General features: G+C 37.5%; 1 protein-coding gene across 4 annotated transcripts in view; it reads right to left on the bottom strand.

The window, feature by feature from the left end:
• Window positions 1–2547: 2547 nt before the first annotated feature.
• The window catches only part of ZNF385B (zinc finger protein 385B), a 317580-nt gene continuing 292428 nt past the window's right edge, over window positions 2548–27699 (bottom strand). For all 4 annotated transcript variants that reach the window (XM_008570989.1, XM_008570992.1, XM_008570990.1 and 1 more), the window contains 4 exons: window positions 7113–7358; window positions 6085–6263; window positions 5414–5515; window positions 2548–4019 (listed from right to left, as the gene is read on the bottom strand). In XM_008570989.1, the coding sequence (XP_008569211.1) occupies window positions 3801–4019; window positions 5414–5515; window positions 6085–6263; window positions 7113–7358 (746 nt within the window). In that variant the 3' untranslated portion in view covers window positions 2548–3800. The remainder of the gene's footprint in view (window positions 4020–5413; window positions 5516–6084; window positions 6264–7112; window positions 7359–27699) is intronic.

Here is a 27699-nt window from a genome sequence, read left to right on the forward strand (position 1 = left end):
GCATAACACAAATGAAAATTTTGTTTTTTCTTTTTACAGTAGTTTAATTTTGTTAAACAGATATTAGTATAGCTTAAGTCAGAGGCATCTGTAGCTACATCTCCCCCTGTCCTGTTCCTATCCAATGTCAATATATCATTGACTTTTACTTAATGCAAGTTCCTTTTTCTGCCTATTTGCGAGAGTATTTCCCAATGTACTTTTAAAAAACTCATGATTTAGTTTTTAATGCTCGAGAGGTCACTTTTCTTCTGAAGCATCACGGTACCTGAGATGAAGAGGAATGCTTCTGAGAAAAGGGTTGCCACATTGAGCAAATAAAAATACAGGAGGTCCATTAAATTTGAATGTCAGATAAATAACAGATGATCTTTTGGTATAAGTACTTCCCAAATATTGTGTGCTTATTTATGAGACATACTTATGCTACGTGCAATATCATACTAAAAACTAAAAATAAATATTACACTAAATAATTATTCATTGCTTATCTGAAATTCAAATTTTACTTGGTATTTTATATTTTATCTAACAACCCTACCTAAGACCAGTTTTCAGATTCTGCAAAGACCAAAGCTGAACTATGTTGGAAGAAGCAGAATTTTTTTTAACTTCCACAATAAGTGGAGTAAAGGGCCACTCTTTTCCCATTACAGGTGGCACAAGAAGGGGTATTAGTTCGAATATGTGTATCCCTCAGGGTTGACCCACTCTGCCTCCTCAGAATGAGGGTGGATGATAAGATATATCTATTTAATAGTGTTTTATAAATCACTGGTTGAAGCTACTTATGGCTTCTTTTGGAGACATGCATTTTAATTGCTATTCTTTTGTACTTCCTCCCTGAGGTGATTTAAAAAATATTCTTTATAAATTTAATCAGTAAATTCTTCGGTCTATTTAAATATCAACATTTAAAATTTTTTGAGGATTGCAGGAAGCCTTTATGAGATACAGGGTAATGCAAGTTAAATCAAAGTACCATTGAAGTCCTTAAAAATAAAAATTTCTTCAGAGCATTAAACCAAACCACAATTCCTTCCAAGTACAATGTCTATAAATCATGTCTGAAGGTCCAACCAAGGTTAAGTGTAACTAATATTGGTTAGAGTGCAAATGAGTCATATTTAAAAAAACTCAAATTCTGATCGTCAAACTGGAATTTTACTAGATATAAACATAACCTGATTATAAATCTAAAATAGTAAGGTCAGCAATTTTCAAAGAGTTGGTTGATAAAGGAAGTCTGTCACCGTGCATCACAGCTACACTGCCATCTACTGACCTTAATTTTTTAGAAATGAAAATTTAAGTCCTATACTTACCCCAGTTCTTATTTTTAATACCTGACATGGTGGGGAGATAGGGGATCTATAATGGTTTTGTTACCACTCTCCTTAAAATTCTGTAACAGTGTGGTAGATTAAAGATGGTGGCGAATCCTTTGCTCTTCTTCACATTGAGAAGTGAATTTTACTTTTCTTCTCCTTGAATCTGAATTGGCCTAACTGATTTGCTTGATCAACAGAACGCAGCATCAAGTGACATGCTGGGAGCTGACTTCCACCCAGGCCTCTTAAAATGCTCTCTGCTGCTACGCAACTGACTGAGAAGACAATGACGATGCTGGGGAGGCCACGTATAGGCCCCCCAGTAAACTGTTCCAGCAGAGCTCAACCTTTTAGCCATTTCCACCCAGGCATTGGGAGCTGACTTCCACCCAGGCCTCTTAAAATGCTCTCTGCTGCTACGCAACTGACTGAGAAGACAATGATGTTGCTGGGGAGGCCACATATAGGCCCCCCAGTAAACTGTTCCAGCAGAGCTCAACCTTTTAGCCATTTCCACCCAGGCAGACACGTGAGTGGAGCCATCTTGAACCCTCCAGCCCCATCCAGCCCACCTGCTAGCTGAGTACTACCAAGGGAACTCTACTGATGCCATGGGCAATGTAAGAACAGCCTAGACCAACCCAGCTGGAATTCCTGGCCCATGAAATCCTGATATAATAAAATGGTTGTTATTTTAAGCTACTATGTTTTGGAGTCGTTTGTTAAGCAGCAATAGATCACCAGAATAAACAGTGATGTATTAATCTTTCCACATTAAATGTAATAAATGAGGTGGAAAGGAAGGGTGGGCTGATTGGAAAAGGTGAAGGGGGAGGAGTGGAGTAAAATTCTCTAGAAAGAGACCATAAATGCTGTGAACAGCAATAAGAGATGAACTAGGGATTTAGAGGACTTAAAGCGAGTTTAAAAAAATCAGAGCCACACATTTTTAGCAGGCTGCTACTGTGCTTTTGGGCAAACTCTCAACTTTGGCCCAACTTCTTAGCAATTCAGAGAGAAAAACAGCAGTAAAGTTTCACCTCATGCAGATGCTGTGAACAGTAATGAATAAACATGACAAATAAACATGCTGCAAATAAGAGCTAAAAATGCTAAATATGTAAGAAGCAATCTTCACACCTACTAAAAATCTTTCATAAGATGATTTCAAATTGGAGGTGTCTCAGGAGAAAATAACATTGAAAATACAACCGGGTTTTTACTTTTCATACTTTTATTGAAAAGGTACATTTAAAAAAATACACAGACATTTTACCATTTACAGATTGCAGATATAGATACTCTAAAAGAGTTCACTCTATTTTGCTGTTTTATGATACCTCTTGCCCCTGATATCACAAACATTCCAGTTTTGTTGATATCAGCTTAGAAAGGGGGCCCTGGGAGCATGACCTGTAACATATTCAGTGAACAGAAAGATGAATTGCTCAATTATAAATTTTTTATCTTCTGTACATTATTGCATTAGGGAGCCACAAAATTATGTAGCATCATTACAAATGAAAACAGGTTAAAAATGGAGATAATTACGTAGAAATACATGGATTCATTGTCTTCTTGCAGAATGCACAAGAAGTGCAAAAATGTGCAATTTAGGAAGCTCTTTTTCTGTGTGTATACATTTGCTTAGCAACTCAAACCAGTGAGGAAGCTACAAAATAAGTTAAACACAAAGAGCAAACAGGTAGTTAATTATAGCTGTTATATGGCTTTCTATTTCATTTAAATTTCTCTAAATTAAAGTGTGAAATAAGGAAAATACATTACTTTATCTTTTGTTCTCTTAAAGAGAAAATTCAAAGCTACTTTGCTTCCTAACATTAACACAGCAACTAAAGAATTCAGACAAGAAGTACAGATCTAGTACTACACAGGATACAACAGTACTTGGGTCTAAAACAGTACACAATCCCTGTCAACAATAGTACACCAAGAAGAAAACGCTGTGATCCGTTGGTAAGATGGTGTCCACAAGCGAGCACTTGAGTTCATCTGTTTTTGTGCCACACTAGAATATGCCCAGGTGGATTCCAGAGTTATTTACAGACATCTGAGGAAGAGCCTAGTTTTCAAGTCTGTCAGGAAAACATTCCATATCGTTTCTAAGCCAGATAGATCGCACCCATGGAAAAATAGAGAATGACTTTTTTTTTTGACCATTACATTTTCAAGAAACCAAATATCTCAGATACACGAATTGAATGGGGGTGGGGTGGGGGGATAGGGGGATAAAGCCTGTGCTGCGCAGATTCCTAAATAAGCGGAGCGGTCCCTAAAAGCACTCCTGAGTCTAGTGACCTGTGTGTCCTCGGAGCTGGGGCTTGGGTGGTCTGCTGCACCTCGTGGCTGGGTGGGGGCCCTGCCACACACAATGCCTAAGTTACTGAACCCTTTTGGCTTTCGTCTCAACCCGCCTACTGGCCTCCACCGACCTGGGGCTGGCAGACGTCAGTAGGGAGCGAAGAGGATGGAGGCGGGCGCGGCGCGGAGGGGCCCGTGTCCCGGCCTCAGCAGGGCGGGAGGGATGGCGGTCGCCTGGAAGAGCGAGGCGGACGGCCGGGCCGGCAGGGACAGCGCGGACGACACGGCTGCCGCAGCGGCCAGCGGCGACGACAGGAAGGCCGGCGCCAAAGGCTTCATCAGATCTTTCTGGAATGCTAGTTTTGCCTAACGGAGGAGAAAACCAGCCATGAACGGGGGTGGGGGTATTGTTTGTGAATAACAGCACCGCATATGTATTTTCATAAGTAAAACACCAACATGAAGAAGTCTGAAATTTTAAAAGTCTTTACTCTCAAAATTCAAGAAGTGATTATTTTCACAAAACTGGTTGCAATGGCTCTTGGCATAGCTTTACTTTGATTTGTTTCCATTTCGGCTCTTTTTTTGTAGTCTTTACTCCTGATGGCAGGGCATGGGGAAGCCTCTCAATAGATATACTAAAGTTATTTTATGATGCTGCTGCTCAGTAGGAAAACACAAACATCCCCAGAAGGTTCCTGCTTAGGCAATGGAGCTCAATTCAAAACCCAGACTTGTCCTAAGCCACCTTGCTGCCTAGAGAAATTTTTTTTTTTTTTGAGAACGTGCATGACCCTTCTTGTCACTTCTCTTAGGTAGGCTGAGCTGAGTTTAGGGAACTAAGGTTCAGGTCAAGAAACCAATGGCAGTTTACAGCTCTCTCACTGGCTACTTAATGGGCATTTCTTGAAAAACCACAGCTAAATCAAATTTCTCTTGTTGGGAATGATAGTAAGTATGCTAGAAACTTTCTCCATTTAAAGAAATCCCAGGGTGAAATGCTCCTGTGACGTAAGAAATCAATCCTTAATTTCTCTCTTTTGCCATCAGGAGGACCTTTGCAAACTGGATTTGCTTAATTGCAGGTAACACCTGCTTGCAGCATCAGCTGGAGGCTTTGAAGAAGTTGGAAGGTAATCTCGGCAATGCCTTCAGCTGGCCAATCTTAGCTCCATCCTCACACTGAACTCCACACTGGGCCATTTCCCAGAGAGACTGTGAAATCCATCCATCTGGGTATTTATATGACACCTATGTCTGGAGCCCCTAGGTATTTTTGCAAAGAAACTGAAAACAGCACATAAGTGAGAGCAGGTAAAACAGGCTGGTTATCAACATGCCTGCAGGAGAGAGAGAGCAATACAAACACTTTACTTTCTCACCCCCTAACTACTCCAAATGGTTGGCTTTGATGGCTTTTTGTTGTATGAAAACAATCCCTCTTCCCAGGGTCAACACATTCCTGGATTCCTCAGATATCACTTGTCCTTGTTCCTGAGCCTTTACTTTTCTTTAGACGCTAAAGAAAGTAATCTTTTGAAAAGGTCTTGGTGAAGAGGAAGGTATTAGCTTGTAAAGAGGTTCAGTTTCTCTTTTCTAAGCAATGTGTTTCTTCAAGGTGTCCTATAGTGGGAACTAAGCAGTTTATTCTAAGCTTCTATTTATGAGGATTATGTAGATCCAAAACCTTTCATGACTATTAATTCCTAGGCCCCCCTTACCCACAGATGCTGCCCAGCACAGCGGGTGAGTAAACTTACCGCTAAAATACTTGGGCTCCGCTGGAGTTTGTTGTAAGGGCTGTATTTTGGCTTCAGTGGTTTCCCTGCAACTCGATCTTTATGCCTTCGGCTAGAAATGTGCTGAAAAAAATTTGATGCATTAGCTGAATCTAAATGTGAGTTTTATTCTATGTAAGATATATTTCCTAGACAGAAGTAGTTGTTTCCTCCATTCCCAACTCAAGGTCCATAGTTCCAAGATGGTTTGGGTAAAAGCATTGTGATCTCTAAATTAAGACGCTCCCCCCTCAGTTGTAACGCCTCTCTCCCTCTCCTGTTCTCTATAGCCCTCATCGGATTTTGCCTGGTGTTACCACAGGTACTGATAAGTTTGTCTCCCTAACCAAATTTAGAGTCCTTGGAAGACATACCATCTCACTTATCTTACCAGGAGCTCTTGCTTGACTGTGAGCTCCAGATGACCATTGTGCTCATCCCTATATCTCAAACACCTTGCCTAAAACCTAGCATACAGTAATAGGTGGTGCTCAAATATTTGGTACTGACTTTTTTCTTGCACGGAGCACCTGTGTGTTGTATATTGTATGCCTTCTGTAAGGGTTGGTAAATTTAGCTGTAAACCCAGTGAGGAGATGCACAGTCAAATGGCGACCCCCCCAAACAGTGTATACTAATTCAGGATACATTACCTGTTTGAGTTGAATTTCGGAATTAACATGAACATCACAGATTTCACAATGAAACGTTTTGTTCTGTAGTCCTGACCCCTTACTGCCATTCTGCATCTTTAATCTTGATCCAGGTCTAGGATAGGACTTAATGGGACCAGCCCCATTACGAGCCTCAACCATGGTCTTGTGTTTAGATCCTAAGACAGAAAGAGACATACATATATTAAATATCTATTTAAGATCTGTGTGAAGCTTTGTTTTCTTATCCTTGAGAAGTTTATCTTCAGGCTGAATTTCCCAATGCTTTTTCAAAGATCATTTTAATGCTGATTATAAATTTAACACATTTTCATTGTAAAAATGGGAAAGCATAAGAGTTATATACTTTCTTTATTACATATAAAGAAAATATGAAAAATATAAATATAAGAAAATAAGGATTACCCATATTTTTACTACTCAGAAGTATCTGCTGTTATCATTTTCGTGTCTTTATTTTCAGGGTTTTTTTTTGGCATACAAAAAAAATATATTTTCAACATTGGGATTATACTAATTAAATATTCTGAAAATTTCACATATCAAATCATGTACGTATTTTCTTATCATTGCATTTTAATGGCCGAGTAATACATTCTATCATATGGGATTACTATAATTTATTTGATTATCTCCCAACTAGTGGACTTACAGGTTGTTTCAATTTTTTTTTTTTTCTTGTAAGTGTATTGCAGGGGGCACTGTGCATCAATACTTGTCTTCATCTCTGTCACTTCATCAAAATAAGTTTTGGAAAGTATTAGATGTTTTTAAGGAATAAATTAAAAGATAAATTAAAAAGTAGAACAAACGTTATCTCCAACCTACTTTTGCCTTGCTGTTTCCCAGGCCATTATGAACATCCTTTTCTAAAATCACTCTTTTGAATGAAAAAAGTAGAAAAGACATTGAACAAATCTAATGTTTGAATAATAAAAGATATTGTATTCTGATGGGAAAAGTTGGGTTTTGTTATAAATATTTAGATTCAAAAGGTAGCTGCCAACCTGTGTTGTGTGCTTCTAGCTGTGACAGGGAGTTCACAGCCACTTTGCATAGTGAACAATAAAGTAATTTTTTGGCTTTTTCTTCTTCTGATTCAGCAACAGTACCAGGAGCTCCATTTGTGCTCTTGGAGGGAGAACTGGCTGCTCCAGGTGGCAGGGGTGTTGTGCCAGATTTGATGAGAAATGAGCCACCTTCAGAGCTTGATGGCTGGCTGGAACTATTGGCTTTTAACTTCCCTTTATCTTCTAAGAGAGACACAGAGAGATGTTATTAAAGTCTCACATACCATATAAACATAGATAAATCATTATAAAGAAATTAAAAACAGAAATTTGATTTGTATAAGTAGTTTTTACTCCAGCACAATTTTAGTTCATAGAGTATGATTTAAACAGAACTACGTGCCATTGGTTTCCATATTCCATCACCCCAAGACCACAACTTATAAAGAATAACTTTATTTTCCCATTTGGAGCAGTTTACTTTTGGTCTGATATCCTTGGGTTGTAAATTATGTTCCAGGGAAGGCTTCAATATATTACAAAACCAGCAACCCTCCTGCTGTTGACTGAATGGCTCCCTAAAACTCACTGAAGCTTGATCCCCATTGTAACAGTGTTAAGAGGGTAGGAAATCAGACTACGGCAGTATTGAAAGGTGGGGAATTTAAGAGGTGATTGGATCATGAAAACCGTGCTCTCATGAATGGATTAATCTATTTGTGGAGTAATAGGTTAATGGTTTAGTTGGTTATCATAGGAGTGGAACTCTTGGAGAGCAAGTAAGCATGTTAAAGAGCTTTTTTGCCATTCTCGCCATGTGAAGGCCCTCACTAAATGTGCCCCCTGGACCGTGGACTTCCCAGTCTCTAAAACTGTAAGAAATTTTATTTCTTTATAAGTTACCCAATTTCAGGTATTCTGTTATAAGCAATAGGAAATGGACTAATACACCTCCAATACAATTACATGATATAATGGTAACATGAAAGAAGTTATTAGGCCATGTTAGTTTCATGTGAGTACTCATATTTTAATTATAACATGGATATAAAATTAAAATTCAATTTTTACTCCAAGTTAAAATTTTAACTTTGGGTTATGGGGTAAAGGGGAAAAAAGAAACATGATTAATTTTGGTTATGATTAATTATGTTTTCGCTTTTTTTTCCTTATTGGTTATGAATATTCATGAGATACAAAATTTGTGGTAATGGGCATGCTGCCAGTATGGATCTGGCCTTCACATCTTGGGCACGAGGGGTAGACAGTCAGCTGCTCTTTTAATGGCAATGCAATTTATTTAAAATACAAGAGCTGAGGATTCTGTTCATTGTGCTTATTAATTACTGCCAGTCTAAATCAAAAGTTTTAAATAATGAACGTTAACCATAAACACAATATGAAGATTAGCCAAATCATTTAAAGACATCTTGGCATTTTGATCATGTAGCTACTAAATGCTAATAATCCTCAAGGCCCATGTGAAGGTTATGAGGGGTCAGAATGATTTTAACAGAATCCAACTCATTGAAGTTCATTTGCTGTTCAAGACAGGCTCTGTTCAGCAACTCCTCTGAGAAAGAAACTAGAGCTTTGTAGGTAACAGCAAAATCCATCACACTAATCCTAGTAGAGCTGATACTCTCAGAAAATGTCTATAGATATGATGATTAACTCTCATTGAGGAAGAAAGGGAATTAAAACTGTAAGAATATTTGTTAATTGCTCTAGCTAATTCAGAACTATACACCATTGACCTGAATGACCAACAGGTAAGGAGTGACAAGGGAACAGCAATGTGTGTGTTTCTGTGTATATGATACAAGGTTCTGCATGCAGGGAAACCAAAGCTTGCAGGGCCCATCGAAAATGGTGGGAGATCACATTTCTGCTAAAATTTAAAGAAAGGCCTAATTGATTTGGGGATAAGCAGTTGATTTCCATCACTTTCCCTGAGACGGATCCATCCAGGTCAAGACTAGACAAACTGGGATTCCAGATCTGGATGTTGCTTAGAATAAATGAATGTTGAGATCCTTTCTTATCCTTGGGTTCCACATCTATACTCCCTCTCAGCAAGTGTATTAAAACTTCAGGATGACATGAAGTGTGATGGAAAAGGTCTTAGACTTTATTAAACTGAACTCAATAGTATGAGAGAAGGAAATAAAATCATTCTTCTTAATTGGTAATAGTAAATAATATTAGAGGTTATTTTAGGCCTGGAACTCTCTTATGTATAAAAACCCCTCAGATTAAATTTGAAATTTTATAAAACTCATAAAGCAGCAAAATAATTCAGTCATCTTAGTATTTGCCCCTTTGGAACTACTCAGTTTCTTGTGATGGAAACAAGTTATTGCTCACCAAAATCTTTCCTTGCTTCAAGCGTTTCATAAGATTTCTTATAAATTTGACCAAAATAAGTCTGACCTTTTTCAGTCACTCACTCATTCTCTCATATTATTTTAATGTCCCTTATATTAATGTCCCTTATATTAATGTCCCTCATATACCTTAAATTTATATAGAACTTTACTGTTTACAAAGTACTATCACTTACATTATCTTATTAGCTCTCACACAAACTTGTGAAATAATTAAGACTGAAAATAATTATCTTATAAAATTCCTGTTTTAAAGATGAAGAAACCAAAGCTCATCAGAAGTAAACAACGTTCTACAGATTAGTAGATTCAGTTTAGTTTTAAAGCATATTTGCCTTAAATGAAAATATCTATTAAGAAGGTGTATAAGATAATATATTTTCTCTATATCCCTATTTCTTTAAGAAAAATTAAACAGATTTTCTTTTTATATCTTCTTTTCAAAAGAGGTAATTCATTCATTAACAAATGCAGATTAACAATATATTAATTGCTGACAATGTACTAGATGCTGAAGAGAACAGTACTTAAAGTAGATATAGACTCTAAGAAAGTTACAGTTTAGCAGAGGAATTAGCCCAAGAATCCACTAATTTATGATGGAAACTGGTAAGAGGCATGACAGCATAGAGCAGCAAATGATCACTTCTGCTTGGGAAGCAAGAGACATTTTTCATTAAGGAAGTGGCATTTTAAAGGTTTTGAAGCTCAGATTTAGATAAACATAGAAGAGGGATGAAAAGGAGTGAGAAGTGAATAGTTAGAAGCAGAAACATGAAGAGATGCTTAGGTGTGAGAAATCTCAGGGTGTTCTTTGTAAATACATACCTGGTAGTTGAGAGTAGAGCTGACAACAGGTAGAGTGGGAGATATTATTACAAAGGTCATTTAGGCCAGAAGGCAGAGAATATCTTAAAACTATTAAACTATATACTAATGGCAGACATTTCCCTTTTAAAATATATTAAGAGGTATGGTGTGTATTATATTTTATTTTTTGTCCCCAGGTAGGCCAAAGTCTTAATCTTTGAGAATATTAGGGAAAAATTTTGACTTTAGAAATGTGTAAATGGTTTCACCATATTCAAGGAATTCTGTTATAGGAATTGATATCGTATAGTCAATAAAACAGATGCTAAAATCAGGAAAGTCACTGATGCATTTATACATTTAAATTGTGGCATTCTTTCTGGATGTGGAAACTTATAAACTTCAAAGCTTAATTTGATTATTTCTCATCTCAATTGCTTGATATTTTTATCAAAATCCATTATATTATTTCTTTTCTTACCGGCATTTTTAAAGCTCCTTATTTTGTGTATTTAAAAGTTTAATTAATGTACTGTTTACTTCTGTTTCTTTTAATAAAGATGCATGTCATCTGGAACGTCTACTTAATATGAATTCCAATTTCAAGTATTCCCTCACCTAATGTTAATTAGCAGGTCTTCTGACTGTCTTAATTATTTCCTGATTACTCAAACACCTTCTTGAGGGTTTTATCATATAGTACTTTGAGGCAAAATTTGCTTAGCTACATCAGAATTGACCGGTGTAACAAATATCCATAATTTATGCATCACAGTGAATTTATTTCTTCAAAGTTGCCTCCTTGGGAGGTTCCACATTGATTCATTTCTTTTCCAAAGCTCAAAAAATTTGAAAAGCTTCCTTTTTGAGACTGCTTTCATATTCAGTTGATAAACCGTGTAAAGAAAAAACGGTCTTTAATCTTTGTCACCCTATTTTTTACTCCAAAAACTTTACTCAAATTAATCCACCTTATTCATCAAACTTAGTACTATATTACTCAAACATAGCCTCAGAGGACTAACAGTGCTAACACAGAAGATAAAAAGAACATGCCAGAAGTTCTGAAAGCAGTTTTACAGCAGACAAGTAAAGCCAGAAGTGCATGTAAGAATTTCATTCCCTAGTCAGACCATTGCAGATTGTACTGATCTGTCCCTCAGACCAAGTGAAATAGGGAAAAGGAAGACTGGAGAGAGATGGAGCTGGACCAGGAAAGCATCAGAAGTGGAAGAATCTGTAATCTCAGTATGGCATGTCAAGGGTGAATAAGTTTTCTTTGGGTCATTAGGACACCTTGGAAGGTGGCCAGGCTTGAAGCATGGTGTTAGTGCCCAGCACAAGAACGCTGATCACCAGGACCCTGGCAGCAAGAGACTGAGGGGTAGACAGACCTTCAGTATCAGGAGATGAGGAAGGATTGGAAGAGGTCAGGGAACCAACCTCATGAAAACGTCACACATGGTCCCTGAAAGAGAGAGGGAGAGGGAGAGGAGGGAGAGGGGGAGGGGAGGGGGAGGGGAGGGAGAGGAAGACGGAGAGTGAGAGTGAGAGTGAGAGGGAGGGAGAGAGAGAGAGCATGTGTGAGAGCGAGAGCAAGGATCTGGACACCTGCCATGCAGAGGGCATCCATGATTGTCATTAACTACAAAAACATTTGCCCTTTTTTCTCCTCTAATTCCTCCTTCTATCCTTAACAATGGAAAGGCCAAGAATCAGAAAGCATGAAATAGAGAAGAGCAGACTATGTCCCTTTCCATGGTTCAGCCTGAACCAAAAGGAAGAGTGATAAGAGCCTAAAGTTTCAAACAAGAGCAGACCTTCTGATAACTGACAATGTGTCAGGAATGAGAAAAGGAGATTCAATGCAGTGCATCATGCTCGTACCTCACTGAATTCATACATTCAATAAAACAGTTATATAAACAGCATTGTATACAGACTGTAAACTTGTCTGATAATTTTCTTAGGACATAAACTTTGAAGAGGAATTACTGGGACAAAAAAGCATGTACATTTATGAGCTTTTGATGTACATTGCCAAATTGTCCTCCAGAATGATTACACAAATTAACACTCTTCGGAGCTTTGCAAGATTGCTGGCTTCCCTGTACATTTCCCAACCTAACCATTCACTGTCTTCACCAACCAGACAGATAAAATATGTTATCTCATTGCTAATTTGATTTGCATTTCTTTTATAACTAACACAGATGAATAATTTATTCATAAGGTTAATGAGAATTTGTGTTGCAAACTAATTTTTAAAATTCTTATCAATTCTGAAAAGGAACAGAAATCTTGAATTACACGCAGTTTTCAGACTTAGAAAATTGTATGCTAAATAAGAAGTAAGCTTTACAATAATAATAAACTTCCTTTATACATAACTAGGAATGTTAAGTTGGTCGTACCATTGTTCTTAGAGCTGAAATAAGAGCCACAATCATTACTTAGGGAAATTTGCTTTATGAAGAGCAGAAATATAAGCTAAATGGCTTACCCAGGCAATGTATCTTACAGTAATGGTAAAAGTAACAATAATAATCACAAATTAATAGCTAACACTAACTGAGCACTCTGTATAGACTAGGCATTATGTTAACTTATCTCATTTATTTTTCACACACTCTAATGAGGTAGAAACTCTTACTATCTATACTTTTTAATTTCTTTATTTATTTTTATTGAGGTATAACATATACTACAAAGTACATACATTTTAATAAATTTTTACATTGGTATATATTCATATAAAACAATAGATGTTAAGATATAGAATGTTTCTACCACCCACAAGGCTCCCTCGAACACCTAATCAGTTGATAACTCCCCCAAAGTAGCCATCATTCTTACCTCTATCAACTTAGATCAGTTTTACCTATTTTTGAACTTTATATAAATGGAATCACACAATGTGTATTCTTTTGTGTCTTGCTTCTTCCACCCAACATTATGTCTGTGAGATTCATCCATGCTATTGTATATAGAAGGTTTTTTTTTTTTTCCATTGCTGGGTGGTATTCCAATGTATGACTATGCCACAATCTATTTTTCTATTTTGCTATTGATAAACATTTGGAATGTTTTCAGTTTTTGGCTATTTTGAATAATGCTACTATGCACATTCTTATACATGTTTTTCAGTAGAAATAAATACTCATTTATGTTAAGTATATATACATTGTAAAATTGCTAGGCCCCAAGATATCCGTATGTCTAGCTTTAGTAGATTCTAAAAAAAGTTTTCCAAAGTGGATGTACAATTTTCCTATTAGCAATGTATGAGAATTCTAATTCTTCCATGTCTTCTCTAACACATGGTATCAGTGTTGTCATCCCCTTTTGATTTTAGCCATTCTGGTGATTTTAATTTGTATTTCTCTTGTGACTAATGATATTGAGCACCTTTGCATATTTTTATTGGATAATTATATATTTTCTTTTGTGAAGTGTTTGTTCAAATTTTTTGCCCATTTACAAAAAACTGGGTTGTCAGCTTTCTTATTATTAAGTTATAAGAATTCTTTATATAAGTCTGAACAGGAGTCTTTTGTCAGGTATATACGTCACAAATCATCTCCCAGGTTGTGGCATGCTTTTCACTCTCTAAATGTTGTCTTATGATAACCCAATTGTTTAAAAAGAACAAAAGCTTAAAAAGGTTAAGTAACTTGCTCATAGTCATTCAATTAACAAATGATAGAGCATGAATTCTTGAACCCTGAACAAGGATTCTCATTGCACTTCTGTTTTGAGAAATATTAGACTAAGAATCCTCTGTCTTAGGAACACCTGCTTGAATGCTTGACATTGTAGAATTATCAGTGATTTAACATCTTTGTATATCCAAGTTACACGATGCCATAGAAAGCATAGTACATTATGGGCAAAACTTGCTGAGAACCAGATAAATAAGTCTGCTTTAATACTGTTTCTTTAAAGGCTGTGTAGAAGACCAGAATATGCCACTCATAAATATGCCTCTTTGGCATAAGGATTATTTTGAGAAACAGCAGTCACCGGAGAAGCTCTGAAAACAGAGTAGGCTTCTCTTACTCTTACTTTTTTAAGGGAAGTTTTTGTCTGTAAAGGAAATCTCCACTTGTGAGGGTGTCTCCTCCTCTATAACAGGATGAGGAAGATGATTCTAAATCTCTGGAGACTATCATCAATGAAGAGGCATTTAAATAAATTTAATAAATAAAAAATTAAAGAACAAACTAAAAACATGGAGAAGATGTAAATCTGTATAACAAACTTTATTTTTGTTTACTATGCTTTTCCTGGCCACTCCCCTATAACTGTCCCCAACATTCTTTTTTATTTGTTCCAGCTGAAGATGGTATTTAAGCCTGAATTCAAAGCCACCTCTTGAGAGACTTACTCTTTTCTCTGCATGAGGTGTACATGCTAATAATCTTCTGTTTGTTTTTCTCTGGTTAATCTGTCTCTTGTTATAGGGGCCAGTCTCAAAAGGAGAGAGAGAAAACTATTCTTTCCTCCCCTGTAGTTGCAACTTTGTATATAATCTAGGAAAGCAAATGACAACAGTATTAGAAAAAGGTATTCAAGCAAAAATTTTCTCTGAGTTTTCACTTCTGGGCTCAAATGTCCTAGCAGGATTAATGGACACCTAAAAGAAGGTCTCTGATTTCCTAAACGAAATAAAAATTTCCTTGCATTTTTGTTTTAGGTAATACATGTTTTGATTTATCAAGTCGTATGAGTTAAAACCACTCAGAAGTATCATTTTCTGCCTCCGAGGAATGGAAAGATTTAAAAATTATGGTAAGAGGGGGAAGATAAGAGGCATCTGTGCATTCTGCTTGGTGAGGTTTAAAGTAGTGTAACCATTCTGAAACAATATAGAAAGCAAATCTAACTCTAGGAATCTATCCTAAGTAAATAATCATCCATCCACCCAAGAAATATTTATTGAGCACCTTTTATGTGCTATACTATATACTAGGAACTAAAGCTAGAGGTAAAAAGACCAAGTCTTTGAGTCAATAGAATTAATCATCTAGTGGGGGAAACAGAAAATAAGTGTATTGTGTGTGCATATGTGTGTGTGTATATATATATTTATAAATGTATCATAGTGGTGAGTGTGCTAAGAAGAAAAATAAAGCTGGGTATGGTAAAAGAATCAGCTCAGGCCTGTCTGAAGAGGTGATATTTGACAGATACCGGAATGAAGTAATAGGAACTCTGAGAGGAAAAGCATTCCAGGAAGAAAGAACAGCAAGTACAAAGATCTTGAAGTGGGAACAAGCAAAAACAAGAAATGTCAGTGGGACTGGAGTGTGAATGTAGGATGTGAGGTTGGGGGATCTGACAGGGACCAGATCACATACTGTCTAATAGAGCATGAGAGAAATTTGGATATAATCTAAGTATGATTACGGAGTAGTGCAGAGGGGTGATCTGATTGATGTTTTCATAAGATCATTTTCACTGCTATGTGGAGAATAGACCATGCAAGAATAAACACCAGGAGATCAGTTAGGAGACCACTGTGGTTGTCCATGAGACAGCTGGTGGTTGCTTGGGCCAGGTGGTGGTAGAGAAGTGAGCAGTAGCGTCAGGATATGTTTGTAGGTAGAACCAACTAGACTTACTGACTGATTAGCTGGGGGATGTCAGACAAAGAGAGGAATCAAGGAGGCCATGGTCATGGATTTTGTTTCATGCTTAGGAGCTATGGATTTCTAAATTCATGCCTGTTATTGCTGAAGACTGAAACAAAAAATGTGAACCAGTCTTCACAAGCAAGTCACTACAACTGGACAATCCCAGCTCAATACACCACTCCCTAAGTAATGATTTTAATTTTTAAGTTTTGGGGGCAATATTATTCTTCCATTTGCATATTATTTTTTATCACTATGATTTTAAACGACGAAAAGTTTAGATAGGGTTTTTTTTTTGTTTTTTGCTGCTGGCCAGCACAGGGTTCTTTGGCCTTGGTGTTGTCAGCTAGATAGAATTTTAACATGTATATTTTACTTTCAATAAACGGTAACAATTTCTCTAAATAGTCATTTACCATTTTTCAAAAAGTCTTTGAAAACCATGAGTGTTGTTCATTGATACCTACCGATATCTTTCCAAGACAAGACTTCTGGAATAGCAAAGGAGCCCCAAAACTTGAGAAAAGTGCTGAGGACACCAAGACCACATTTTCAATATCAGGATACTTCAAAAATTCCACAGAAAGATTTGCAATATCTTTTAATTCTGTTTTTCACAAACTTTTTGAAGTTTCCTTGTAGAATCATACTTTGTATTTCCTGAGGACACTGAAGGATACTGCCTGTCAATTTACATGATTAATTTTTTCTTTTTATATTTAATATTGCACTAAAAAGAATTAGATGACAGAAGCATGCAGTGAAAGGACTGTTGGTCACAGTCTTTCCTGTATTCACAAGCACCTTGTCCAACATCTCATCATTATTCCAAAAAACAAAGCAATGCCCATGATACTGCTTAACACTCATTAGACAAATTTAGCTCACTTTGATAAGGAATTCTGAAATTATTCTATTCTGCTTTATCTTCCCACTTTTCTGAATAATAAGAAATTAATGGATGTCAGTCTGCGTACCTACTTCCTTCTAATTGTGCAGTCTTGTGAGAAATGAAGTTGAAAAGCCCATGGGGTTCTGTGCCAGACAAAAAAACACTGCAAACCTGTGTGTATGTAAATTGGTGTGCTGCAGAAGACTTCTTAAGCCTTCTTTGCCTCATTCGCCTCCTCCTTATCTACACATTTGACACAGTACAAGTGATTAAACTACCAACTGATGACATATTTTAAAGTTTAAAGTAGAATTTCATTAAGATAGTTAATGGATTTGGAAAAAAAAAAAAAAGCACACAAGCTGCAAAATGAATAAGTAAATTTGGTACCTTGGAGTTCTTTACGAAATAAAATGTAATTAGAGATGTACAGATTCTAGAGCATCATCACTGTATTGCCGGATGCACAAAGAAAGGGGTGTTCATTTGTAGTATAACAGAACTGCACCTATCTCATGGAGCAGGAAGAAAGGGCCAGGATTGCAGATAATGATCAGACACAGCAGTCAGTTTGCCTCACTTTATTTATAAGATGTATTCCTGAATGGCTATATCCAGAAAGATCTTGGGAAATTTAGTAATAATTTGAATGCACTATTTAAAAGATAGGTTTTTGAAAGTAAATCTTTCTCGGCAATGCAGTAATTGCACACAATTATTATAGATTAGATTTGCTTAAATTAAGAGCATATATAGTGAAAAGTTATATACCTGGAGAAGAGGTAAAAAAATCAAACAAACAAATGGGGAAAAAGTGATTATACAAAGGGAATATACGCATCAGTCAGCTTCCCCATGGGAGCTTTATCCTTCTTAAGTTCCCTGCCAATACTCCAGACCTCTCATTAGTAAATTTCTGGTCTCCTATTTCTTAGATAAATGGTGAGCTGAGTGAGTTCACCCTGATGTTACAATTTCTTCCATCTGCACCTATTTTCTTCATATCTATGAGGAAAAGGTGTTTGCTTCCACTTGGACTCTCTGTCTTGTAAGTCTCTACTCTCTTTCCTATAGCTTCAACTACTTTGTGTCTCCTGGGTTCTTTCTGTGCACGAAATTCTAAAACCTCCACGTCCCAGAAGTCATTCTCTGACTTGGTTCACTCCTGTATCTTCCCACATATCTTCTCTCCACTGCTGAACTGGAAGTGGTCATGTGAAGTGACGCTTCCCGCTTCCTCTTTTCCTGCCCATCCTTATCCTCCTGCCAAAGCCAATGGTCTCTCTTCAGTATTCTCTTGCATTGGACACAAGTTTCTTCTTGAAACTTTTTTCCCTTGGTGTCCACAACACTTCTGCCCCTCAATGTCTACAACACTTCTCTTGCCTGGTCTCCATCAACCTCTACAACAGCTCATTCTAGGCCTCCTTTATCTGTTCCTATTCTGCCTGCCCCTAAGTGCGTGTGAAGTGACGCTTCCTGCTTCCTCTTTTCCTGCCCATCCTTATCCTCCTGCCAAAGCCAATGGTCTCTCTTCAGTATTCTCTTGCATTGGACACAAGTTTCTTCTTGAAACATTTTTCCCTTGGTGTCCACAACACTTCTGCCCCTCGATGTCTACAACACTTCTCTTGCCTGGTCTCCATCAGCCTCTACAACAGCTCATTCTAGGCCTCCTTTATCTGTTCCTATTCTGCCTGCCCCTAAGTGCTGGCCTTCCTCAAGGTCACACTCTTGTCCTCTTCTTGGGTGTTATATGATCCAATTCACTGCAATGACTTCCTCCACCACATTGACATAGACCCCTAAACCCACAGGTGAATTCTTTACCTCTCTGTCAGGGTCAAGACCCTTTTTTCCCCACCTGCCTGAATGGATGAGCTGCTCCACATAGGGGCCCTTCCAAGCAGTCCCCATACCAATGAACAGCATTCCCAATTATATGTCAGAACTGTCAGCAATGACTCTTCAATTCTTCCTTCTCATCATCTACACTTAATTAACAACCAGAGTTTACTGATATTATCTTCTAAATATCTCTTCTGTCAGCCTTATTCACCCTTCCATCAGAAGGCATTTATTCAGCATCTACTATGCGCCACTGTCTCATTTCAGCCTCTCCTCTGTTCTCTCTGGATTACATAAGATTTCTTTACTCATCTTGCCATTTCTTGTCTCTGAGCCCACCTCCTCCTCCTTCCCTACTCCACACTCTCCTAATGCTCTTCACATAATTATATTATGATTTTAAATTAATTGTAATTATTTATTTGTACTTAAAAATTATTACCAGGATAGAGATATTCTTGAGTCCTAGAACCATTTCTCTTTTTTTTTTTTGTCTTTTTTGTCTTTTTCCGTGTCCGGCAACGGATCGCAACCCTCAGTGTTGCCCCTGTACCGGACCGGGGACCGGCAACGGGATCGCAACCCTCGGCGCTGCTCCCGCGCCTCGCTCAGCCAGTGAGCGGGAACCGGTCTGTATGTGGGATCCGAACCCTCGTCTTTTTCCGTGTCCGGCAACGGATCGCAACCCTCAGTGTTGCCCCTGTACCGGACCGGGGACCGGCAACGGGATCGCAACCCTCGGCGCTGCTCCCGCGCCTCGCTCAGCCAGTGAGCGGGAACCGGTCTGTATGTGGGATCTGAACCCTCGGGCGGGAGCGCCGCCGCGCTTCCCAAGCGGCGCACCTATCCAGTGCGCCACCAGGCCGGCCCCCTAGAACCATTTCTTAATTTATCTTCATGCCCAGTGTACAGAAAACCATAGGAGGGCAATAAGTTTGCTGAAAAATTTAAGACAATGTTCTCTGGCCTTACAAGTAAAAATATAAGAAAAATTCACTGCTGATAGCTGAATCATAACTAGTGAAACAAATATACATTCAACAGATAAATAAATGCATTTAAACTGTTGATTATGTAAAATATTCATATCTTTGTTGCCAAGGCTATATGTTTGCAATAACTATTTAATGTGAGTTGAGGCTGAAATTCTTAAGAATGAATTTCCTTGAGATATACTAGGACAGAGACATAACAACAAACACATTCCTTTGTGCCAGGTCCAATATTTTGATGTTGATAAAATGAACAAATCTGTGAATTTCATTATTTTCTTTGTTAGGAATCCTACACAAACTTACATATTGGTAAACAATGTACCTCTGATAAAGTTATAGATGTAGCTAAAAAGCATGTACCTCTGCCAGAAAGTCTAAAGCACATGTGAAAACAAAACATTATCAAAATATAGTCAGTCCTGTTTGCAGCTAAAGTGGTGTACTGTTCTTTGGCAGGATTTCTCTTGAGACTGTAAGTGTTCTGTTTGGAGAGTCATCAGAGGTTTCTAACCTAACAACCCATCTCTGCAATGTTCTATGCAGTCAACATTAAATTACATCATACTATATTCATATTTGAATTATCCACAATTACATGGTTGATATATTTATGCAATAATACTCTTTAAGAAATTCCAAGTACTTTGTCCTGTGGCATTATTTAATTTTCTCTATCTTTTTAGGTAACAGATGTTCATCACTGAAGGCAGCATTATGAAGGCTTTGTGTCTTAGTATTGTACCACTCACGACTAACCCAAATCCCCAAGGCACATAATTTGGCAACAGGTGGCACCAGACTAGTACACTGGGAGTCCTTTAGTCACCCATTTAGGCTTCCTCCAGTAAAATGCCTAACTTAGACTTGATATAATTCCAAATGTCCCCAAGGGCTATCAGCATAGTATAGTATAGGCTGGTTTATCTCATAACACCTACTAGTTAGCTGACTTGCTTTATTAGTCATAGGACTTCCTGTTAGAAAATGTCTGATCTCAATGTCCTACTTGAGAGTAGACTGCTGGACCACCTTTGGAAACTGAGAGTTTTCTGCATGGCTTATGCCATTTTGCAGATGTGGAAAACAAAATAGACCACTTAATTCATAAGCCCAGAAAAACCAAGTAACCAAAGACAAACATGGAAATTCAAGTTAGTTTTTGAAATTCTCTTGTGCACAGTGTTACACATTGGGCCAATCTGATGCCTTCGGGCACTTTACATCCAATGTCACATTACCATGCCACCAGCTAAATGTTGGAAACCCTGTCTCTTCAAGCATGACTAAGGACTGTGAAGCTTGCTAATTCCTAATTAACTATGTTTATGTCTAATTTTCATATCTTGGCATTTAGAGTAATCCTGAATGCAGGGAAAGTTGTCGATAAATTAAAGTGACTCTTCACTGAATCAGAATCTGTATGTACTTGGCTTAAAAAAAAGAACCCAGAAAAAAGCTTATTCTAAGTAACTCCAGACTCATGTAAGTGAGGTGACTAATTTTGTAAGTCCAAAACCGGCCCTGCACTGTATGCACATTTTGCACTAATTCTCACATCTTGCAGGCTGCACTCCTGACTTACAATATTGCTGTTCTTTCCATTTGAAAGCTTATGTCAATCAGGTTCTGGCTATTGGGCTACACCCTGCAGCGATTTTGTGGTTTAATGAAATGTCAGCCATTGCCCTCCTTGTCTGAGCACTGCATGACAACTGCCCGTTGTCCCTTGTGCCACTTTGTTGGGGAGCAGAAGCTGCCAGTCTCACACTCAGATAAAACACTGGCATCTCCAAGTAGCACCGTGTTGAAAGCTGGCAGTCTCCACTCTGTGTCAGTGGACTGGCACTGATATTAGTGAACTTGTCAGCTTTTCTGAGTGAGCACAAAAGAGGGCCTGTTTGCTAGAGTTTGAACCTAATGAACAGCTTTCTCCTATTTTGTGTAGTTTTCCAGCCATTTGACTTGTACAATAGAGAAATCATATTTCAACTTCTTCAGGTTGAATGATTGCTCCTTTTCCGATTTGTCACCAAGAGATGTGAAACACTTATTTCTGAGGCAGCTTTATTATGGAAAATAGAATAAGTAACTCATGTCACTCAAATCAAGCCCCTCAGGGAGTAGGGCCAGTTGAGATTCAAAAGCCAGGAATAAGATTAAAAACTAATTTTCTAGGTAGAATGAGGAACAGGTTCCTTTTCTTTTAGATGAATGGCCCCTTACAGAGGGAACAGATTCACAAGGTGCAAGAAAAACATTTGAATTCAGCTCCTCCCACCTTTCTTCCCCTCCAGATGCAGAGATCAGCAAAGGGTTTAGCTTTGATAGTCCAGGCAGGGAAAGGTCAGCCTGAGAGCTACTGAGGAAACTGAGTCTTTCTTCAACTAGTCAGAGCAGAAAAATTACCATCAGGAAGCAAGTCGATAGCCTCAGGCTGTTCTATGGAGACAGACTCTCACTCTTTATGGACCTGACTAGGTGGTGCCTGCTCTAAGGAGACTATGCAGACGTTCAGGGGCTGGACTGCCCAGGCATAAGAAAGCTACCAATCTTTTAAAAATATATTGTTAAAAGGCAATCATACTTTTAGATTCCTAATATAGTATTTATGCCTAAATTCAATCTTCTGCTTTATTATGAAGTTGTCAAAGCCAGATTTATAGTTCAGGGGCTGGACTGCCCAGGCATAAGAAAGCTACCAATCTTTTAAAAATATATTGTTAAAAGGCAATCATACTTTTAGATTCCTAATGTAGTATTTATGCCTAAATTCAATCTTCTGCTTTATTATGAAGTTGTCAAAGCCAGATTTATACTTAAGTCCTATAGGTTGCAGGAGAAAGTCTGTTGGCCAGAGAAAGTCTGTTGGCCATAGAAAGTCTCCTTTAAAAAGTGATATTAATTTAAGAGGCCTGGACCCTCAAAAGGGTTTCTCTTGGATTTCTCATTATGCTAGTTCTCTTAGGAATAATGTATAGGGAGATGTATGACTATGAGACTGTGACCATAANCATTTCTTAATTTATCTTCATGCCCAGTGTACAGAAAACCATAGGAGGGCAATAAGTTTGCTGAAAAATTTAAGACAATGTTCTCTGGCCTTACAAGTAAAAATATAAGAAAAATTCACTGCTGATAGCTGAATCATAACTAGTGAAACAAATATACATTCAACAGATAAATAAATGCATTTAAACTGTTGATTATGTAAAATATTCATATCTTTGTTGCCAAGGCTATATGTTTGCAATAACTATTTAATGTGAGTTGAGGCTGAAATTCTTAAGAATGAATTTCCTTGAGATATACTAGGACAGAGACATAACAACAAACACATTCCTTTGTGCCAGGTCCAATATTTTGATGTTGATAAAATGAACAAATCTGTGAATTTCATTATTTTCTTTGTTAGGAATCCTACACAAACTTACATATTGGTAAACAATGTACCTCTGATAAAGTTATAGATGTAGCTAAAAAGCATGTACCTCTGCCAGAAAGTCTAAAGCACATGTGAAAACAAAACATTATCAAAATATAGTCAGTCCTGTTTGCAGCTAAAGTGGTGTACTGTTCTTTGGCAGGATTTCTCTTGAGACTGTAAGTGTTCTGTTTGGAGAGTCATCAGAGGTTTCTAACCTAACAACCCATCTCTGCAATGTTCTATGCAGTCAACATTAAATTACATCATACTATATTCATATTTGAATTATCCACAATTACATGGTTGATATATTTATGCAATAATACTCTTTAAGAAATTCCAAGTACTTTGTCCTGTGGCATTATTTAATTTTCTCTATCTTTTTAGGTAACAGATGTTCATCACTGAAGGCAGCATTATGAAGGCTTTGTGTCTTAGTATTGTACCACTCACGACTAACCCAAATCCCCAAGGCACATAATTTGGCAACAGGTGGCACCAGACTAGTACACTGGGAGTCCTTTAGTCACCCATTTAGGCTTCCTCCAGTAAAATGCCTAACTTAGACTTGATATAATTCCAAATGTCCCCAAGGGCTATCAGCATAGTATAGTATAGGCTGGTTTATCTCATAACACCTACTAGTTAGCTGACTTGCTTTATTAGTCATAGGACTTCCTGTTAGAAAATGTCTGATCTCAATGTCCTACTTGAGAGTAGACTGCTGGACCACCTTTGGAAACTGAGAGTTTTCTGCATGGCTTATGCCATTTTGCAGATGTGGAAAACAAAATAGACCACTTAATTCATAAGCCCAGAAAAACCAAGTAACCAAAGACAAACATGGAAATTCAAGTTAGTTTTTGAAATTCTCTTGTGCACAGTGTTACACATTGGGCCAATCTGATGCCTTCGGGCACTTTACATCCAATGTCACATTACCATGCCACCAGCTAAATGTTGGAAACCCTGTCTCTTCAAGCATGACTAAGGACTGTGAAGCTTGCTAATTCCTAATTAACTATGTTTATGTCTAATTTTCATATCTTGGCATTTAGAGTAATCCTGAATGCAGGGAAAGTTGTCGATAAATTAAAGTGACTCTTCACTGAATCAGAATCTGTATGTACTTGGCTTAAAAAAAAGAACCCAGAAAAAAGCTTATTCTAAGTAACTCCAGACTCATGTAAGTGAGGTGACTAATTTTGTAAGTCCAAAACCGGCCCTGCACTGTATGCACATTTTGCACTAATTCTCACATCTTGCAGGCTGCACTCCTGACTTACAATATTGCTGTTCTTTCCATTTGAAAGCTTATGTCAATCAGGTTCTGGCTATTGGGCTACACCCTGCAGCGATTTTGTGGTTTAATGAAATGTCAGCCATTGCCCTCCTTGTCTGAGCACTGCATGACAACTGCCCGTTGTCCCTTGTGCCACTTTGTTGGGGAGCAGAAGCTGCCAGTCTCACACTCAGATAAAACACTGGCATCTCCAAGTAGCACCGTGTTGAAAGCTGGCAGTCTCCACTCTGTGTCAGTGGACTGGCACTGATATTAGTGAACTTGTCAGCTTTTCTGAGTGAGCACAAAAGAGGGCCTGTTTGCTAGAGTTTGAACCTAATGAACAGCTTTCTCCTATTTTGTGTAGTTTTCCAGCCATTTGACTTGTACAATAGAGAAATCATATTTCAACTTCTTCAGGTTGAATGATTGCTCCTTTTCCGATTTGTCACCAAGAGATGTGAAACACTTATTTCTGAGGCAGCTTTATTATGGAAAATAGAATAAGTAACTCATGTCACTCAAATCAAGCCCCTCAGGGAGTAGGGCCAGTTGAGATTCAAAAGCCAGGAATAAGATTAAAAACTAATTTTCTAGGTAGAATGAGGAACAGGTTCCTTTTCTTTTAGATGAATGGCCCCTTACAGAGGGAACAGATTCACAAGGTGCAAGAAAAACATTTGAATTCAGCTCCTCCCACCTTTCTTCCCCTCCAGATGCAGAGATCAGCAAAGGGTTTAGCTTTGATAGTCCAGGCAGGGAAAGGTCAGCCTGAGAGCTACTGAGGAAACTGAGTCTTTCTTCAACTAGTCAGAGCAGAAAAATTACCATCAGGAAGCAAGTCGATAGCCTCAGGCTGTTCTATGGAGACAGACTCTCACTCTTTATGGACCTGACTAGGTGGTGCCTGCTCTAAGGAGACTATGCAGACATTCAGGGGCTGGACTGCCCAGGCATAAGAAAGCTACCAATCTTTTAAAAATATATTGTTAAAAGGCAATCATACTTTTAGATTCCTAATATAGTATTTATGCCTAAATTCAATCTTCTGCTTTATTATGAAGTTGTCAAAGCCAGATTTATACTTAAGTCCTATAGGTTGCAGGAGAAAGTCTGTTGGCCAGAGAAAGTCTGTTGGCCATAGAAAGTCTCCTTTAAAAAGTGATATTAATTTAAGAGGCCTGGACCCTCAAAAGGGTTTCTCTTGGATTTCTCATTATGCTAGTTCTCTTAGGAATAATGTATAGGGAGATGTATGACTATGAGACTGTGACCATAACAGAATTGAGCAAGGAATAGGTAGGATGTTGCACTGAAAACTGTGAAACTCACAGCTATAATACAGAATAAATGGCTAAGAGTTTCTTTTCCATCCTACCTGTGCCCCATGATATATAAACCTCATCAAGACCTAACAGCATATGGAGACTAGAGAAAAAAACCATAATTCTGTCACACTAAAACAAGGGACCCATGAATACAAAGGATCCAAGAACTTGGATGGGAAAAACTGAATCTTTATTTTCGTTTGTCTGTAATTGAAATTTAGCATTTTCTTCCATTGTAAACGAAGGCAACAAAATGTAGCAGTCCAGCAGTACCTGTAGCTTTGTTACCAATCAAAATCAGATATTTTTATCAGACACTACAGTTGTCATAGAACGCTTGAAATATTGTTTATGCTCATAACAATGTCAAAATTATGGTAGATATCAGAACGATTGCTAGATCTGATTTAATGCATTATTGCTACATTACAATACCATAACAAAAACTTGACAACTGTATTTCAATATAATTGGTTTTCCTTGTAAAATTATAAATTCCATTTTATGGATTTAAAAACATCAGTCTGAGAATAGATTTCACTATTTGGCCACAGAAGTCCATGGCACAGAAGTCAAGAACCTCTGTGTTTATGTCCATCATTTCATTCTGCCTTTATTTCTGTCCTTACCCATCATTTCAAACACTCTTTTCCCAACATCCTAAATTCCCTTCCTTGTCCCTAAGTGTCCTTTCATTGACAGTTATTTAAATGGGGCAGTCTTTCACATCTCAAATCCTATGAAGCACTGATCCCTTTGATGAGAATCTCCTTCCCCTCCACTGACAAACCAGAGACGCTGTTTTTCTAGTTAACTTCTTCTCATCCACTAGGCATAGAGAGCTTAAATCGCCTGCCTAGGACTTCCCCTCCTTCCCAGACTATGTCAGCATTCCTCTCTATTCATTCATCAAGCTCATCATCACTTGCTCAGTATCTATCCTTCTGGACACTATGCTGTTATGAGAGCAAGACACAGATTTGTCTGATTCGCTGTCATATACACAGTGCCTATCATGATGCTGAATATTCAGTGGGGCTCAGTAAATAAATATATGGAAATACATGAATGAATAAACCATTTTGTAATTTTTTGATTTAATATATTTTGTAACTCTTCAATTTAATATATTACTTGCTTTTTCCATGTTGTTATTTTATTTACTTTAAAGCTGTATAATCCAAGTTCTTCAAGAAATTTCCCTAGTACTAATTATCTTGTCTCCCTTTTTCATTAATATGAATAATGCTACAATGAGCATCCTTCCTGCATAATGTTTTATTTTTCTTGCTTTGTGTTTAGGATTATTCCCTTAGTATAGAATCCAGGAAGAGAAATTAATTGATCTAATGGAATAAACATTTTTATGGTTCTTGATTTATTCTATGAAGTTACCTTCTAAATGAGTTCTCTCAATTTAAAATGCCACAAGTTATATAAGCAGAAGAGCTGCTAATGATTTCAAAGTACTTAGAAAAGCTTTTACTGGATATTAATCATTATATCTTTTGGGTTAGTCAAAGCATTGAGCAAAATTTTGGTTGAAAAAAATAAGCAAAGAATTTTTCCTAAACTCAAACTGTGGTATATTAATTAATTTCCATATTGAGTAAAGTTATTTTATTTGTTAACGGGGAACTAAGAACAAAGATATTGTGCTAGGGAAGACAAATTATTTTAACTCTGATATGGCCATTTTGATAGTTAAATGGCCAAAAATCATCCTAAGACTCTGAAGGAAGTTCAAATATTTGGAAGCAAGGTTAGAATAATCTCTGCTGTGATAAGAAAGTATTTCTGTCATTTCATATTTGAAAGAAAACATACATGTATTTTCTAGAGGCTAAGTAATTAATAGTCTATAAAAAAATACCAAAAAATTATACACCAAGAAAATTTTTTGCAAAGAGATAGAAATCAAATGTATGGGCTGACAAGTTTTTCCCTTTTCACTGACATAAATGCCAGCAGGAACTTGTCGG

This window comes from Galeopterus variegatus, unplaced genomic scaffold, assembly GCF_000696425.1.
Source record: "Galeopterus variegatus unplaced genomic scaffold, G_variegatus-3.0.2 Scaffold651, whole genome shotgun sequence".
In the NCBI taxonomy this organism is placed as follows: domain Eukaryota; kingdom Metazoa; phylum Chordata; class Mammalia; order Dermoptera; family Cynocephalidae; genus Galeopterus; species Galeopterus variegatus.